At 41.8% G+C, this 17,843-nt stretch overlaps 1 protein-coding gene across 2 annotated transcripts in view; it reads left to right on the top strand.

Annotated features, from left to right (window-relative positions):
- ssh (Protein phosphatase Slingshot) overlaps positions 1 to 17,843 on the top strand; it is an 834,886-nt gene that overhangs the window by 70,920 nt on the left and 746,123 nt on the right. Inside the window, exon 1 of one of the 2 annotated variants that reach the window (XM_067141515.2) lies at positions 5,783 to 6,117. The exons of the other annotated variant lie outside the window; for it this stretch is intronic. Within the exon in view, the coding sequence (XP_066997616.2) occupies positions 5,896 to 6,117 (222 nt within the window). The 5' untranslated portion in view covers positions 5,783 to 5,895. Of the gene's footprint in view, positions 1 to 5,782; positions 6,118 to 17,843 lie in introns of those variants that run through there. 2 annotated transcript variants of the gene reach the window in all.

The raw sequence follows: 17,843 nt of genomic DNA, 5'->3' as shown, positions 1-17,843 counted from the left end.
CATTCTGTGTGGAATACCGCGAGTCTACGCTACTTTTGATTAGTACCGCAATGTGACAAATACCATGGTTGTAATTTCCTAGCGATAAGTACCATTATGAGGGGCCGATGACTGGGATTTTGGACCCCTTTAGACTAAAAGCATCATCGATTCAGTATTATGCTATAGACGCAGTCCCTTGGTCAGTAATACTATTGTTTCACGTCAGTTTCTGTGAATGCGAGACATTGCGGGTCGGATCCACTTATTGTTTTAAATTCATATCCATCCATTCATTCTTCGTCCTCACGTTTTGAATTCTGGTCAGTGGAGGATTTTGGACTTTTAATTTGTCATTCCATTTCGTCTCATTTCGTACCATTAGGGGCCGACGACCTTTAAACAACAAGTATCATCATCATCGTCATCATAATTTCTTAATCTAATATTTCCTGCATCACCAAACTTCGACTGCACTCTGTAACTTTTGTTTCGGATTTGTTTATTTTTATATTTTACTCCTTCTCCAAGACTGTGTCCATACCACACAGCAATTTCTCCAGATCTTCTACAGACTCAGATAAAGTAACAATATCATCGGAAAATTTCAGAGTTTTGATTTCCTCTCATTGGATTGTGATTTATTTTCCATGTTCCTATTTGATTTCCGTTACCGCCTGTTCTATATTAACATTGAAAAGAGGAGGGGACAAACTGCAGCCTTGCCTCACTCCTTTCTGGATCGCTGCTCCTTTTTCATAGCCTTCGATTCCTATCACTGCAGACTGATTTTTGTACAGATTGTAGATACTTCTTCTTTCTCGGTATCTGATCCCGATTACCTTCAGAATCTCAAATAGTTTGGTCCAATCAACATTATCGAATGCCTTTTCTAGATCTACGAATGCCATGTACGTGGGCTTGTTTTTCTTAATACGATCCTCCAAGATCAGACTTAATGTCAGAATTGCTTCACAAGTTCCTCCATTTCTTCCGAAGTCAAACTGATTTTCTCCCAACCCATCTTCAACTTGTCTTTCCATTCTTCTGTAAATGGTACGATATAAAATTTTGCAAGTATGAAAATGTATATGTTTGTAACTTCATTCTGCAGCCAAGGACCACGAGGGCTCTAGAGCCATGGTGTTGATGAGTATTCATAATTCATTTATTACTTTGAGCACGGTTTCTATCATCTGACACATGCATTATATCATCGATTGGACCTGCGAAATCACCTATGTGACGATGTTGTCGGAGAAATACGTTCCATGTGTTAGTGGGACATTGAACCACGCCACGGGGCTAAGTGGCTCAGACATTAGAGCGCTGGAGCGTGAGACTTTGGGTCTGGGGAATACAAATGGGGAGGAGGACCATTACCTCCTCCAGACAGCCTCACTTGCTATGCTGACCAGGGGCCTTGTGGAGGGATGGAATGATTGGATGGGATAGATAAAGAAGAGGTTAGAAAGCGGCCGTGACCTTAAGTTAGGTATCATCTCGGCATTTGCCTGGAGGAGAAGTGGGAAACCATGGGATATCACTTCGAGGATGGTTGAGGTGGGAATCGAACCCCCCTCCACTCAGTTGACCTCCCGAGGCTGTGTGAACCCCCTTTGAGCCCTCGTATACCACTTTTCAGATTTTCGTGGCAAAGCCGGGAATCGAACCCGGGCCTCCAGGGGTGGCTGCTATCACGCTAACAACTACATCACAGAAGCGGATATTCTTCTTCTTATTATTATTATTATTATTACCGAGCGAGTTGGCGGTTAGGTTCACGGAGCTGTGAGCTTGCATTCGGGAGATAGTGGGTTCGAACCATACTGTCAGCAACCCTGAAGATGATGTTCTTCCGTGGTTTCTCAATTTCACAACAGCCAAATGCTGGGGTGGTACCTTATTTAAGACCACTGCTGTTTCCTTCCAACTCCTAGCCCTTTCGTACACCATCGTCGCCATACGACCTATCTGTGTTGATGCGACGTAAGCAAATTGTAAATATATATACGTTTCTGACAACCTGTTTGAAATATACCTTCGCTGTAGTGTGTTAATATCATGCATTGTAATTATAATATGGAAAAATATTACAAAATTTGTACTCAGGGTTTGCAACGAAAATTACCATGGGCTAGAATCGAAACACTCGCCTTTGAATCCTTGGTTCGTACGAGGTAGGGTCAGGTTCTCAAATACGGCCACCAAAGTATATTCGTATATTTTATTCGAAGGTGAAAAGGAGTACAAAGACAAATTAAAATGGAAATGAAAGGTACATAACTACTAAATGCTTAGTATGCAGGAATTCAAAACAACTGTATTGTAGATTAATTTACTTGAACTTATTTAGGATCATTGCAAAACGGCCGTATTAGAAGACAGTCTTGTAAGATGGCCGTCTATTGAAAATTATGTTTATGAACACTTTTCACACACAAAATCTTTTACACCATGTGCATTTGCACGTTTCTCATGACACCACATAGTACACTTCACACAACACACCCAGATGTGCCCGTCGTGGTCTTCGCTGAAGAGTCCATCATAATATCCACACCTGCTATTATCAGTGTTTCGTACGGATCCATTTTTCGCTTTCGGGTTCATTTTCGTCATTTTCTTTGCTCTTCGTTCTCTTATGTGTTGTGAGGAAATCAAAATTGTGGCTTTTTGACTTCTGCCTGTATTTTCCTTCCTTGGTACAGAAGGCGTAGGGCATAGTTGCTGCAGCTGCCAGACCATACACTTCCCAATAATTCACGACCTATCTCACACATGGCAGCATTAAAATGAAATGTCGTATGGCTTTTAGTGCCGGGATATCCCAGGACGGGTTCGGCTCGCCAGGTGCAGGTCTTTCTATTTGACGGCCGTAAGCGACCTGCGCGTCGTGATGAGGCTGAAATGATGATGAAGACAACACATACACCCAGCCCCCGTGCCATTGGAATTAACCAATTAAGGTTAAAATCCCCGACCCGGCCGGGAATCGAACCCGGGACCCTCTGAACCGAAGGCCAGTACGCTGACCGTTCAGCCAACGAGTCGGACATGGCAGCACTAATCTACCGTAACGAAGTACGCTTCTCTTCACTGAAGGCCATGTTTTAACACGCAATGTTCATCTTTTATAATTTAAAACTCATACTGCTACAGTGAATTATATTTCACGAACACGAGAAATAAAAATGGCTTCGTCAGACTTACCTTTAGAATGTGGATGTTATATATTCTCTCGTAGAAAGGCACAAAACAGATATATGACAATAGCAGACAACTGAACGGAAGCCGAACAAGTATGGCAATGATTTTAACACACTCTGTCGGGTTCCTCACCAGATAGGAAGGCGGTAGATTTGAAAGAACGAAATATGGCCGTTTTACAAAACTTGACCCTATATGTCTTAGTGCCGTTGGTGTAATCACTATCCTGAACGGGCCAAAAACGTCCTGTAGGTTGATGCCAGGGAACAAGGTATCTGGCCGTTGCCCACAGTCAAGTCCAACCAATGAGGACAAACACATACCAAGGTACTTTACTGGTATTATTTTTTAATTACTTTTGGCTTTGGGCTCTAAGGAGCCACGCAGTCGGCAATCCACAATAATATATAATAACGTAATAATACACATAACAAAATTGTAAAACACTGAAAAACACAGAAAAGAAAACACTATATTTGTAAGAAACAACTTGCAAACTACTGATCGAATTAAGGTCTTCTGTCAGAAATAGTCCTTGCGGCGTTCTGACAACATTAAATAAAAATTACTTACAAATTGATATAATTTTTTAAACTTTTAAACTTTACGTCGCATCGACATAGATAGGTCTTATGGTGATGGAATAGGGAAGGCCTTTGAGTGGGAAGGAAGTGGCCGTGGTCTTAATTAAGGTACAGCCCCAGCATGTGCCTGCTGGAAGAATGGGAAACCATGGAAAATCATCTTCAGGGGTGCCGACAGTAGGGTTCAAACCCACTATCTCACTGATGAAAGCTCACGGCTGCGCGCCCCTAACCGCACGGTCATCTCGCCCGGTATTTACAAATGTGAATTAAAGGACAATAACATACATTACTCACTATAACAGACTTAACAAAATTGATTTTACGAGTGTAAATTAAAATGTCTTAGGAAGGAAGCAGTGGCATAATACTGGCATTAAAGCACCGTCCATTGTGGTTTGAACCGAACATATAAAGTGAGAGGCAGGACGGTTCGAATTCCTCCGCCGAACCTTTTAATACATCGTTTTCTTATTAATAATGCGGGCGAGCATAACAGAATAGACCCTTCAGTATCACATGATACTAGATAGAACTTAGAAACATAAGAAATAATGCATTCAAGATTTGGTCCGGCTCCTTCACTGAATGGTCTATTCCCGGCCGGGTAGGGGCAATTTAACTACGTATGGTGAATTCCTCTGGCACGGAAACTGGGTGTTTGTGTTTGTCTTAATACACGTCTCCTTATCTACATACAACACACCACACTACTGAAATGAAAATGAAATGGCGTATGGCTTTTAGTGCCGGGAGTGTCCGAGGACAAGTTCGGCTCGCCAGATGCAGGTCTTTTGATTTGACACCCATAGGTGACCTGTGTCTCATGATGAGGATGAAATGATGACGAAGGCGACACATACAACCAGCCCCCGTGCCAGCGAAATTAACCAATTATGGTTAACATTCCCGACCCTGCCGGGAGTCGAACCCGGGACCCCTCTGAACCAAAGGCCAGCCATGGAGCTGGACACCACACTACTAACCACCACAGAAACACGCAATAGTGAATACATCCTTCGATGTAGGGTTGGCGTGAAGAAGGGTATATCCGGCCGTAAAAAGGCCAAAAAAGAAGAAAACCTATTAACAGTTTGAATTGGCAGATCGTGAGCTTGGAGGCGATAAACAATTTCCTTCGACGTGATACGATGCTGTGAATAGAATTTTTTTGTAACTTCTTCCATATCTGGTTTCATAAAAAATATAGAACATGATTCATTTAGTGTCGGTGTTACACAAGTAGGCCCTATTCAAATATGCTTTGTGTAGGAATAACATTTTAACACTTCTAAACGGCCGCGGTTCGAATCCCGGCCAATATATTTGGGATTTTTGGAAACTGTACAATTTCCGTTGATATGGTACGCTGCTGTGAATTTATAATGGTTATGGTCACTGTATCAGTATGCAAGCAAAACTGCAAGCTTACTGGTTATTTCTTTCTCATTTTAAGGTAGCCTACTACAGTAGCGTAGTCAAGATCGGCCGATGGTTTCTTTTTTATAGTTGAAAAATAAATGATGGTAGAACACAATGAGGTGCATGCTTGACTTGTCATTACAAGGGCACTGATATAAGTGAATTACAGATCTGTTGGTTCTGCAGTTATGTCTCTGAATGTTTATTAAGTTTATTGTCAGATTCTGTTTATTTTCTTTTTGTAAAAAATCCATGGGGTCTAACCCCTCAGTAAACCCCCTGGCTACGCCCCTGAGCCTACACGTTTGTATTCATGGATGGTGTTGTTCTGTAATAAACCGTAGTCATGTCAATAAAACCAGTATGGATCCAGATTATTTGCTTTATTAATGGTCTGTGTTTGATATATTTTATGCTAACAACTGTACTCTTATAGCAAAGCCATTATGAGCCGTGTGTCTGGATCTCAGCGCATTCACTAACGGTTTATCAGCTAGTTTCCCGGTCCTTGCCACTGGCAGCGCTGTGCTTCGTGTCGGTTCTGAGAGCTACCGCCAGTTGTTGTCAGTTGTAGGCCGGAGGTGGGTGACGTGACTTGCCTACCGAGGCTGATCGGATACAATGTAGATTTTTTTTATGGTGCAGTGCTTAAGAAGGTATTTCTGTGCGAGTGAGTGTGTGTGTTAGTGTATAAATCGCGATGTTGTACATTCTTCCTCCCCCAAGTGCACCTAGTCCTCCGTCTCCCTGGACCACAATACTGTGTGGCGGGGGTGGCAGTGGAACTGGCCCTAATTTTAGGGGTGGATCGGCAGGCTCCACTGATAGTGCGCCACAAGGAGCAACTTGGACAGCTCGGGCTGCGATGAAGAGACCACCCGTCAAACTTCGACACCACATGCTAAGACAAGGAAGCAGCAGAGTGAGTCACCTACAATTTCTTTACTTCATCGGTTTGGATGAAACGTGAATTTTTATTTATATATCTATTTATTAATTGTACTGCAATATTTTTCCACCCCGTGCTTCTAAAAGTAACTCTTAGTAAAAAGGATTTTGACATGACACTCCGAAAACGAATTATTGACCGCTTGCATCAGATTTGCGATGTTGAACTCCAGTTTGTATGCGAATATTGATATTACGGACTCGTTGTCATACTCTGAAAAGTATTCGTTTCAAGTGGCATTGAGTTGTTTATACGTGCAAATTTTTGTTTTAATAAACATTTATGCAGTAAGCCTAAATATAGATGCTGTATTTGTGTCAAGTTAATTTCAACAAATTGCTTTTGTATCGTGCATCGTTTCAAGTCATTTGAGTCATACTCCAGAACCGCAGATGTTAGTTTCCATGAAACTGTTTGTGTATCTGAAGCAAACAAAATTTCAAGATTCAACTGCTCACAATATTGCCAATAGTCCGCACGCACATTTAGAAGTTTATTGGAATTAGTAGGTACTTAATGTTTATAATTGTGTAAGTGCTCACTCTCTTCTGAAAGAGCCCATCGTGTGCAGTAATCGGCTTTCACGATTTTCAGAATTTCCCTTGCTTGGATTTAATCGATACTGTATATATAAATTTTCAAAGGGGAAATTTACGGGCTTTCATATTCGTGTGTCATTCATGTGACATTCGCCGTGGGGGTAAGGGGGGGGGGGGGATTGTTCAAGGCAACTGCACTCTTTGTTGATGTCTTATTAGAGTATACTGTCAGATCTTATTAGTTACTTTCTCCGTTCATCAGTCCCTGTGGTATTAAGAAACGTGCATTATGTCTGAGAAAGGTGAGATTTGCTCGGGGCACTCTGTATCCTACTTGAGTCTGGGTCGACCAAAATATAGAAGACATTAAACTGTTTCACTTCTCAGTTGCGACCTGGGAGACATGTTAGTAGTTTGGAAGCGGTTACAAGTAGGGCATGAAGAGTTGAATACGGGACTGCCATATGATAGTTGCTTCTATAAGATTCTTACTCTCGGCTATGCCATATAACATGAATAGTCGATAGATTGGTGATTCACAGTTTTTTTATTTCTCCTGGTGGCCGAGGGTTCACATGTCGCTGTCTTACGTGTAAACGTGCAACGATAATGACTGAAAGTCAGTGACTGGAGCAGTTTATTGATTATATTTACATTCATCCTTCGTTACTTGTAATAACAGCAACAATAATAACAACATGCTGTGTGTTTGACGTCACTTCAACTACGTACTCTTAATATAGAGTGTGTATGTAGTGACATTCGTATATCACATTTGAGTATTCTCAAATGCAAACCGATCCTATATCCATTTTCGATGAGGCAAATTATTTACAGTGCATGCTGCCTACTGGTATGAACTAGAACAAGTTGATTGTTTTCATTGACTTGTCTCAGTCTCATCCTTACCTTTGACAATATGAAACAGTGATCCCTGGACAGTCAGTTGATATTTAGGCTTGTCTGTTGGGTATTCAGCCCGGAGGCTGGTTTGATCCTCCACAGTTCCCCCGAAAGCTATCAATAGACAGCCTTCGCGTCGCTGAAGAGGCGTACTAGGGAAATGAGGAGTGAGGTAGTTTCCCGTTGCTTTCCTCACCGAGCCAGTAGTTGCTATTGCATATCAGTCTGCCAAGCCCACTGAAATGCATGCACCAGCCGACCCTATGAGCGATATTTTCACACCATTCATAACAGGAACTGGCTGCATAAAGAATGTTATTACTTGCATCGCTCATACCTCGGTCACTTTCATGTTTTTTTTTGCTAGTTGTTTTACGTCGCACCGACACAGATAGGTCTTTCGGCGACGATGGGACAGGAAAGGGCTAGGAGTGGGAAGGAAGCGGCCGTGGCCTTAATTAAGGTACAGCCCCAGCATTTGCCTGGTGTGAAAATGGGAAACCACGGAAAACCATTTTCAGGGCTGCCGACAGTGGGGTTCGAACCTACTATCTCCCGAATACTGGATACTGGCCGCACTTAAGCGACTGCAGCTATCGAGCTCCGTCTTTCATGTTGTAAAAGCCAAGGATGAGACAGACAGGTCAATGAAAGTACCAAATTGCTCTAGCCTATGCCAGAAGATATAGTGCAGTGTACTACATCTCGCCAGTAGGGGCCTCATTCCGATACCTCAGAGTCTCTGAAAACAATAGAAGTAGTTAATAGGACGTGAAACGTATAACTGGAATTAGTTGTGTAATATTCATTTTCCATTCCTGAGGCCCGACTGCATGAATATCTCCTTCACATTTCCAGTGCACTCCGCAACGAGGTTCAACTATACATTGTTTCTGCAAGTAGTTTGGAGGACACATTTTTTGAATTAAGTGAAATGTGTGGACTTAAGTCATGTGAATACGATTTAGTCGGTCAGTCTCTTTGCAAGGGGGACGTCCACCACACTAGTCCACTAGTGACCGGCTCTGTCCTCCCAATTTAGTGTATAGTATTGAACAGGGAAGTGTTGCACCTGACAAGCCGTTCAGGTTTGTCGCTGCACACTGCATCCTTGATTCCACCTCGGCTTTGGTTCGCCAACAGTCATAATCATCTCAAATGAAAAGCCGGGCTGAGTAGGCCAGGCGGTAGAGCGCTGGCTTTGTGAGCCCAGTTTGGCAGGCTCAGTCCGGTGGTATTTGAAGGTGCTCAAATACGTCAGCCTCGTACTGGTGTATTTACTGGGTCGGAAAGGGACTCCCGAGGGACAAAATTACGGCACATCGATGTCTCTTACGGCCGGTTGCATAAAACGTTTGCTCTTAGATCAGAGACGAAATTGATCTCAATTTACGTTAAACTCGGACTTTTTGTTGTATAAACGTTAATCTGAGATCAATTCGTACTGAGCTAGGGTTAACTTTGATTGGAAAAAATTATCCGATTAAACTCTTCGATCTCATTTCAAGGAGTTGTTTTTATTCGAGATACAATAACAGCTGATTGTGAACATATATCTATGTTGTTACGATAAATCATAAGAAAATACACAAAAGACTAACCTAATACATTGTTAACTATAGTTGTGGTCCGTATATGAGCTATATTACGATTCTTATAGCGCAGTGAAACATAATTCTACAACATAACCTCCATGAATTGCTTACTTTCGTGTTTTACAAATGTATGATTACTGGAATATAGAGGGTTATTCAGTTAACTTGTCCATCTCAAGTAACACAATATGGACCGTTCAAGACAGAATTGCGTCAATATCCTCTGAGATAATGCTATTAACTTTGTTTTTAAAATGGAACTACACTGTTTTCTACACCTAGCCTTAAATCTATTATTATTATTATTATTATTATTATTATTATTATTATTATTATTATTATTATTATTATTCCGAAAATCGATCCAAGTACTTCCCAAGAAAATGTAATATGTTCAAACGTGCTTCATTTGCCAGCTGGGGACTGCCCTGTTCGATTCGCGCTACGTATGAAACATGAGCTAACCATTGACATGCAGAGTTGCTTCACCTTTTCCTGATAGTTACAGTACGTATTTCCTCTGCTGTGCTCATAAAAGCACTATGAACAAATTTATAATTTAAATCCTCTTTAATATTGCCGTAGATAACAGGTACCGTAAGGAAAAAAACGGAAATGCGACGGGCTCTATATGACAATATTTTTATCCTGACGTGATATTATACTACACAAGACCGAACGATACTAGTGCAACTGGGCAATTACCCCTTCTTAACACTAATAGATTCTTCAAAAAATTAATAAAAGTAAGAATGGCCATGAAGGTCGTGAAAATGAAAGACTCGCTAGGCTTTGCAAACCTAATACCGTGGGGATCAGAAAAGAAACAAGGGTTGATTGTCCACCTCTATGGCGTAGTGGTTAGTATGATTAGCTGCCACCCCCCGGAGGCCCGGATTCGAGTCCCGGCTCTGCCACGAAATTTGAAGTGGTATGAGGGCTGGAACGGGGTCCACTCAGCCTCGGGAGGTCAACTGAGTAGAGGGGAGTTCGATTCCCTCCTCAGCCATCCTCGAAGTGATTTTCCGTGGTTTCCCACTTCTACTCCCGGTAAATGTGGGGTTGGTACGTAACTTAAGGCCACGGCCGCTTCCTTCTCTCTTCCTTGTGTATCCGACACTGCCCTTGAGGCGGTAAAGGTAGAATCCCTCACTGAGTCTGAGGGTAAAACCAACCCCGGAGGGTAAACTGAAAGAAAGGTTATTATTATTTTTATTGTACGTCCCACTAATCACTTCTGTGGTTTTCTGCGACGTCGAGGTGCTGAAATTTTGTCCCACATGAGTTCTCAATGTGCCGGTAAACCTGCCGACATGAGGCTGTCGTATTTGAGCACGTTCAAGTACCACCGAGCAAAGTCTGAATTGAGCTCAGAAGACCAGCGCTGTACCGTCTGAACTACTCAGCCCGGTACAGCATAGGCCTATAAAAGATTTCAATCAGTTCTTACTCTTCAGTAATAAATGAGCTACGAGCATCGTATATAATACATGTTTACATGCAATGGAATATAATTATTACTTAAACATTTTTACTAGTAATAATATTGTAAATGCACTTGAAAGGGCATAATATATGGCAATATTCAATATAGCCTACGTTATTCTATCCACCTGCACCTATTGCAAACTGAATTCCAGCACATCAAAATCTGTCATTCGTAGCGTAACAAATAATGCGGCAATCTTGAAACGACTGCAGCATTTGAATGACAAACGTAGGAAAATACGTGCATCTGTGGAATTAGTACTGAAACCTAAATTGTAATTCTACCCGAGATCACCGTTACAACATTGCCTACATTAATGCATTTGAATTTTCCGCCAGTGAATTCAATCGGAGGAAGAACGAAAACAACTGCTCTGCTTCTACCGTTCCCAGCTCTAACCGAACGAGCTAGTGCACCCCTTCTTAACACTAATCGATTCTGAAAAGAATGAATAAAAGAAAGAGAACGGCCATGAAGGCCGTGAAAATGAAATACTTCTCAAACCTAATACCGTCAGGATCAGAAAAAAAAAAACAAGGGTTGACTGAGGGATGTCAGATATTCTTTTTCCCTTCACCTGTGTTCGCTGCAAGTAAAGCATATGTGAAGAAATTCCAGTACATGCTGCAAACGACGTTCATTTATCGTCAGTCAAGGCCAGCTCAATCCCACCATTTAAGTATTATCAAATACAGTAGAGACAATACGCGACATTTACGGATTTAGCCTCGCTAAAATGGGTGACAATTCGACGGTGGCGCTTCTAGTGACTTGACCTGAAAAGTCGCGCTAAATTCAAATATCAATGGAAATGCATATACGAAAATGGATAAATAAATTATGTCTAGAAATAAAGTATTATTGAGATATTAACTTCGAAGTTGCTAAAGCAATTCTGGATAAATGAATGAAGAATTATTTAAAAGGTTATTATTTAAAGACTGAAATTAGACATACAAACAAGATGTGAAATGGCTTGATCTTTCATGTATGCATTACTTTTTTTGCTTCAGCATTCCTGCCTGAACTTTTACGGTTAGATTTTTCTTTTTTCTCATTCAAAAAACATTGTATCATCACATTAAGACACTTGTCAATTACATCCCTCCATATAGAGTTGGCTTCAGGAAGGTCATCCGGCCAAATCACCCGGTGCACCGTAGTTCGCACCCGCGACCCCACATGTGTGGGAAAAGCGGAAGTAAAAGAAGAAAATAATAATTATTAAATGGAACAGTTTTTTTCGCTAAATATGTCGAATGAAATGAGTGACACCGTGCCTATAGTGTAATTTTTTTAGTCGTGGGTTTTAGAATGGTAATTAGTCGCAGTTTCATCAAGAAAATAAGTGAGAACTTTCCGTTCCTTAATACCGTACGATACTTCATACTTGTGTTAAATGATTTCACACTATGTACAGTGTTGTAAAAATATACCTTACTTTGAATAAAACTTATACAAAATAACGCTAAAATGTGATTTGTGAAGAATACCACAACTATCTTATGAGTTTATTTTTCTGCTAGTGGCTTAATGTAGCACTAACACATCGAAGATTTCCAGCGATGCAAGTATGGGAAAGGGTATGTACCGTGATCTTAATTAAGGTATAGCCCCAGAATTTTCCTGGTGTGAACATGGGGAAATCACAGAAAATCATCTTCAGGGCTGCTGCCGGTGGGATTCGAACCTGCCATCTCCCGAATGCAAGCTCACAGCTACGCGACCCTAACCGCATGGCCAGTTCGCTCGTTTTTTTCTTTCTAAAGTATAGTCGGCCATCGGCCATTTAGTGAGTGGTCATTGAACCTTATCAGCTTATGAAATTTAATGTACTGTACAAATCATTATTTTAACATCTAACTCAACATTTATGAAACAATTCGATGCTATGTTTCTATAGTTAAAAATTACAATCAGGGGGAAAATAGATTTAAAGTACTTCTAATGCCAAGTCTTCTCTCTCATCCTATGTGTTGCACTAAGAAGCAGTTACCAGTGACTGTAAGATAGAGGGCCAAGTGACCCATGAGCACAAACGAATATTGAAAACATTTTACTTCAGCAATATTACCGGTAGGCCTAGATCAACAAATGGATTTCCTCTGGTTTGAGGAGTAATAGTCTGATTTCTGATTATTGAACGTCACAGTTTGCAACATTGCTTAACTTGCTCTGGCAGTAATGTTTTATTAATTGACAGTCTTCTTTTAGTAGGCCTACATATTTTCAAAGAAAACATATTCTCATTCTATTCCTCACTCTCGTCTTTACTGATGCAGTCCCGTAAATTTTATCTCGTGTTATAGACTGCGATCGAACTTTTTTGTAATTGGCCGGTCGATCGAACTCTGAAGACGTGTTCAACATTGCTTTCTTTAAATCGGAATGCCTGTATAAGACCTCACAGTTACAAATTAAGTTCATAACATCAAAACACATTAAAAAAGACATTAAATGCGGACAAGTGGACGCTTGTAAGAGAAACTAAAGTTTGATCACATGACCCTCTTGCACGCAAGAACCAAACTGGCTGCTGAGCATTCCCATGTTGTAGAGCCTCCTCATCGGTTAGTACGCAAGAAATGTAATCTTGTATACCCTGTTCTCAAACTCTGGTGCCGTGGGGCTACCCTTCGTCGATCTTTTCGGTATCGTCCTGCCGAGAGGCTCGTGTTGCTCTGCAGTAGGTAACCGTGTTAAGAGCACTTGCATGTTAGCTGTTCAAATATTACGTCATTGAATTTCAAGCTCTCACGATGAATCGGGTATTACAGGAGACATTTTTGTTGTTTCATGGAACACAACACTTCTCAGCAAGTGTGATCCTCTTTGTTCCAAATTCAGAACGAGGTGCCGTGGGGGCGTATATGAATAATGCTTCTAGCATAGATGTGTATGTGCGTAATTTTGTTTCGTCTCCGTAAAACTAGTTTACTATAGACCACCTTTAAATGCTGTCGTCTGGGACAGGAATAATGCATATATCATATCATTGTTATTGGGTCTAGCTCCATGGCTGAATGATTCGCGTCCTTGTCTTCGGTCCTCAGGTTCGTTTCCCGGTCGGGTCGGGGAATTTTAATTTTGAATTCCTTTGGCTCGGGGACTGGTGTATGCGCTGTCGCCAATATCCCTGCAACTCATACACCACACACTCACTATCCTCCACCTCAGTAACACGCAGTTTTCCATGCACGCAGATGCCACCCACCCTCATTAAACGGTGTGCCTTACAAGGGCTGCACCTAGCTATGGGTTTTACATCCACTACGTTTTCACCGAGCGAGTCGGCCGTGTGGTTAGGATCGAGTAACTGTGAGCTTGCATTCGGGAGATAGTGGGTTCGAATTCCACCGCCGGCAGCCCTAAGGACGGTTTTCCATGGTTTCCCGTTTTCATGGCGGGCAAATGCTGAGGCTGTACCGTAATTAAGGCCACGGACGGTAGCTTCCCAATCCTGACCATTTCCCATTCTTGCGTCGCCGAAAATATTCGATGTTTTAGTGCGACGTTAAACCACTAGTGTTTTCGGTTTTCGGAGACATCGAGGTGACAGAATTTTGTTCTTCAGGAGTTTTTACCTGCCAGGAAATCCACTGTCGCGAGACTGATGCACTTTTAAATGCCACTGGATTGAGCCAGGATCGAACCCGCAAAATTTTCTTCAGTTTGTTAGGACAGTGGAAATATTTAGGTACTTAGCAGTCGTGGATGTAAGGTTTCACTCATTCCGTGTTATATCCTTGTCTGGCTCGTTGGCTGTATGGTCAGCGTTGAGGCTTTCGGTTCAGAGGATCCCGGGTTCGATTTCCGGCCGGGTCACGTATTATAATTCAGCGTGGTTAATTCCTCTGATTCGGGGAGTGCGTATTTGTGTTTGTCGTGGCACACTCCTCTTCATATGCACGCATGGCACCACACTGCCAACCAGCTTAGAAATACGCAATAATTAATACTGTACATCCCTCCACATAAGAGTTGGTGTTAGGAAGAGCATTCGGCTGTAAAGCAAGACCAAATCCGCATGTGTGTGACAATTCGCAACTGTGATACTCACCACGATGTGGGAAATGTGGTAGCAGAAGACGAAAAGTATTATACCATTAACTCAGTGCAGATCCAGATAATCTGGATATTAAGTTCCTAAGAATTATTTTTTCTATAAGCTATCGGTACTCCCATGGTGTAGGGCTAACGCCTCTTCCTCTTTCCTGGAACCCTCTTTTCAATTCGTGGCTCGTAAAAACATGTAAATCATGTTTTGGGGCTAAAACCGAATCCATTCAACCTCGGAAGGATTATTTATTAGCTGCCTGTGATGAGAGGCAGCGAATCTGGTCGTGGAAGCTAAACAATACGGTTGAAATAGTCGTCGCAGTGACCACCACTTTACAAATCATTGTACGTATACCCTGTGGCTGACCAGACGTAGAGTCCTTTAACGGCTGTTGGGATCATGTCATGAATTAGATTAGGTACCTGTATAGGTTCGACAGTACGCCGAGATGAAAACTTAAACTCATTTGCCATGCATTTACAAGCTTTCTTTGAAATAATTGCACATTGGAGTGGTTTTTTTAAAATATTAAGCATTAGGATGCTCGTAATCATCGCCCCATGTATATACAAACAGTGTCTTTGTCATTTGGGTCATAAGTGTTGGATAGTGTCTTTCAGCTACTGGTCAGTTCATAGACCCGTCAAATAGTTACCAGGCGAGGGTCAGACTAGAGGGATGGTTCACCCACCAGACAGTTGGGGAAGGACAGATTGATTTTACAGCTAGACTTTAACAATTGTGTGAAACGGGCCATAATTAGCGCTATCCGGAACTCCATGTCCGTTATAATTAGGCAACTTAATTATTAAGGGGTAGTAAGGTCGCCAAGTTTTGCACCAAACTTCATGATAGAGTTGTCAAAACTCACGGATGCTATAGATCGGTGTAGTTGGCCTTATCAGTCCTTTCTCTCCTCGTCAGTCGTTTGTATTTGTTTTGATCCTCTTGACTCTTTGAAGATTCACATTAATCCATCTTAAGAACAAAGGACATCATTGTCAAAAATTAATAAAAGAGACAAACTATCCCCAAAGCAGGTGTTAATCGGCCCATGCACTGCCGATATTTGGCTAATGGGACAAACCAAGAATAATTTATTGTTCACGGGTCAGTGCATCATTTTTTTTTTTTTGTGACAGTTTTATGAACTGAGCAGTGTAGGGTCTATGTTGGTAATATTGTTAGTTTGAAATATTTGTTTTGAGGTCTCTTTGACCGGGCGAGTTGGCCGTGCATTTAGGGCCGCGCAACTGTGAGCTTTCATCCGGGAGATAGTAGGTTCGGACCCCACGGGCGCTTCCTTCTCACTCCTTGGTCTTTTCTATCCCGTCGTCGCCATAAGACCTATGTGTGTATGTGCGACGTAAAGCAAATTGAAACAAAAAAAAAAAAAAAGCTTCTTTCGAGATCCCTTCCTGGTAGCTTAAGGAATGCTTGTGGCTATTGCCTGTAAAATGTCGAAACTTAATTTCCTTAAAGGTGTGTTTTATTTAGTTTATAGACGTGCAAATTGTTGTTGTTAGGCTGCTTACTTAAAACTCTTGTAATTGATGAGCACGAGGTAACGTTTCACGTCCTGCAGAGTGATTTATGCATCTAACCTTGTTTGAAATAATTTTCTGAAAGTGTTAAACTATTGTATTTATGAAAATGTGTCCTTTTTTCTATAATGCCGTTAGTTTCTACCTACCGCCCTAAGCAAATGGCGTTACATCACGCCCTGCGTTAGCGTTAGCATTGGTTATCGTTATTCCTGTCCCCCCAACATTTCCACTCTTACTCCAAGAATATATTTTTGTCCGACTCGTTGGCTGAATGGTCAGTGTACTGGGCTTCGGTTCAGAGGGTCCCTGGTTCGATTCGCGGCCGGGTCGGGGATTTTAATCCCTTCTGATTAATTCTGTGGCTCGGGGACTGTGTGTTTGTGTCCGTCCCATCACTTTCCTCTTCATATTCAGACAATATACCACACTACCAACCACCACAGAAAAACGCTGTAGTGATTACATCCCTCCATGTAGGGTTGGCGTCAGGAAAGGCATCCGGCCGTAAAACAGGGCCAAATCCACATGTGCGACGCAGTTCGCGCCCGCGACCCCATATGTGTGAGAAAAGCGGTAGAAAAAGAAGACGACTCCAATATAATATACTTATTTTCAAGTTCTACATCTCATATTGTAACTCCCAGTTTACATAATTGCCGTTTCACCAAGTAATAACCAAAGGTATCCCCAAGCCCCTAAATGAAACAAATTACCGTCAGTAGTTGTCTAAGTCACTCTTATTACTCAGTCTTAAATACAGTGCGAGTCTCAGTCGAATTCATTCTCCGTACCGTGTTTGGGCGAGTGGACGATAGCCTGCAATAGCCGCCTGATCCATATAGTAATTGATCGGTTGAATGCGTTTCTAAGATTGAAGAGCGTATTTTCATGTGCTGTAGATTTTCAAATGCAATTCTCACAGAAATATTTGAAGATTTGTGAGGCTGAATTGCAAAGAGTAAACCGGAATACCGTCACACGCTACAAGGCTTGAAAGCTTGTCTACAGGCTCAGGGAAAGAATTTTCAACACTTATGCAATGGGATAAGTTGTATTGCTTTTTCTGTCTGATTATCGATTCATGGAAGTTTTCTACGGGTGAACGGGAACGGTGTGACGACGACTGTGCCCTCGTTTACCAACACGCGGCTTGCAGGAAAGACGGCAACCCTTGCAGGACTCGCTCTGTTTACATGAAACAGTTTGGTTAGAGTACGGGTTATGTTCAGGAGACTATCTACTGCAAACCGCTTTTGGTAGACAGATATTCTCTGGAAATGGTCGGTATCCATCAGATCTATTATTCTTCTTCATTGTTTATTAGGGTCGCCACTGATGTGGATATAGTCCAGCCAGATGCCCTTTCTAACGCCACCACCATGTGAAGGGGTGTATTCCCTATTGCGTGTTTCTGTTATGATGTTTAGTAGAGTGATGTAGTGTATATAAATGAAAAGAAGTACATGAAGACGAACATAGACATCGAGTCCGCAATCCGTAGGAACTGACCATACGCAGTTAAAATCCTCGATCCGGCGGGGAATCGAACTCTGGGCCCTCTGAACC

Source organism: Anabrus simplex, chromosome 2 (assembly GCF_040414725.1).
Source record: "Anabrus simplex isolate iqAnaSimp1 chromosome 2, ASM4041472v1, whole genome shotgun sequence".
Classification (NCBI taxonomy): domain Eukaryota; kingdom Metazoa; phylum Arthropoda; class Insecta; order Orthoptera; family Tettigoniidae; genus Anabrus; species Anabrus simplex.
Note: the sequence above shows the minus strand (reverse complement) of the source record. Positions and strands in the feature narration are given on the sequence as shown.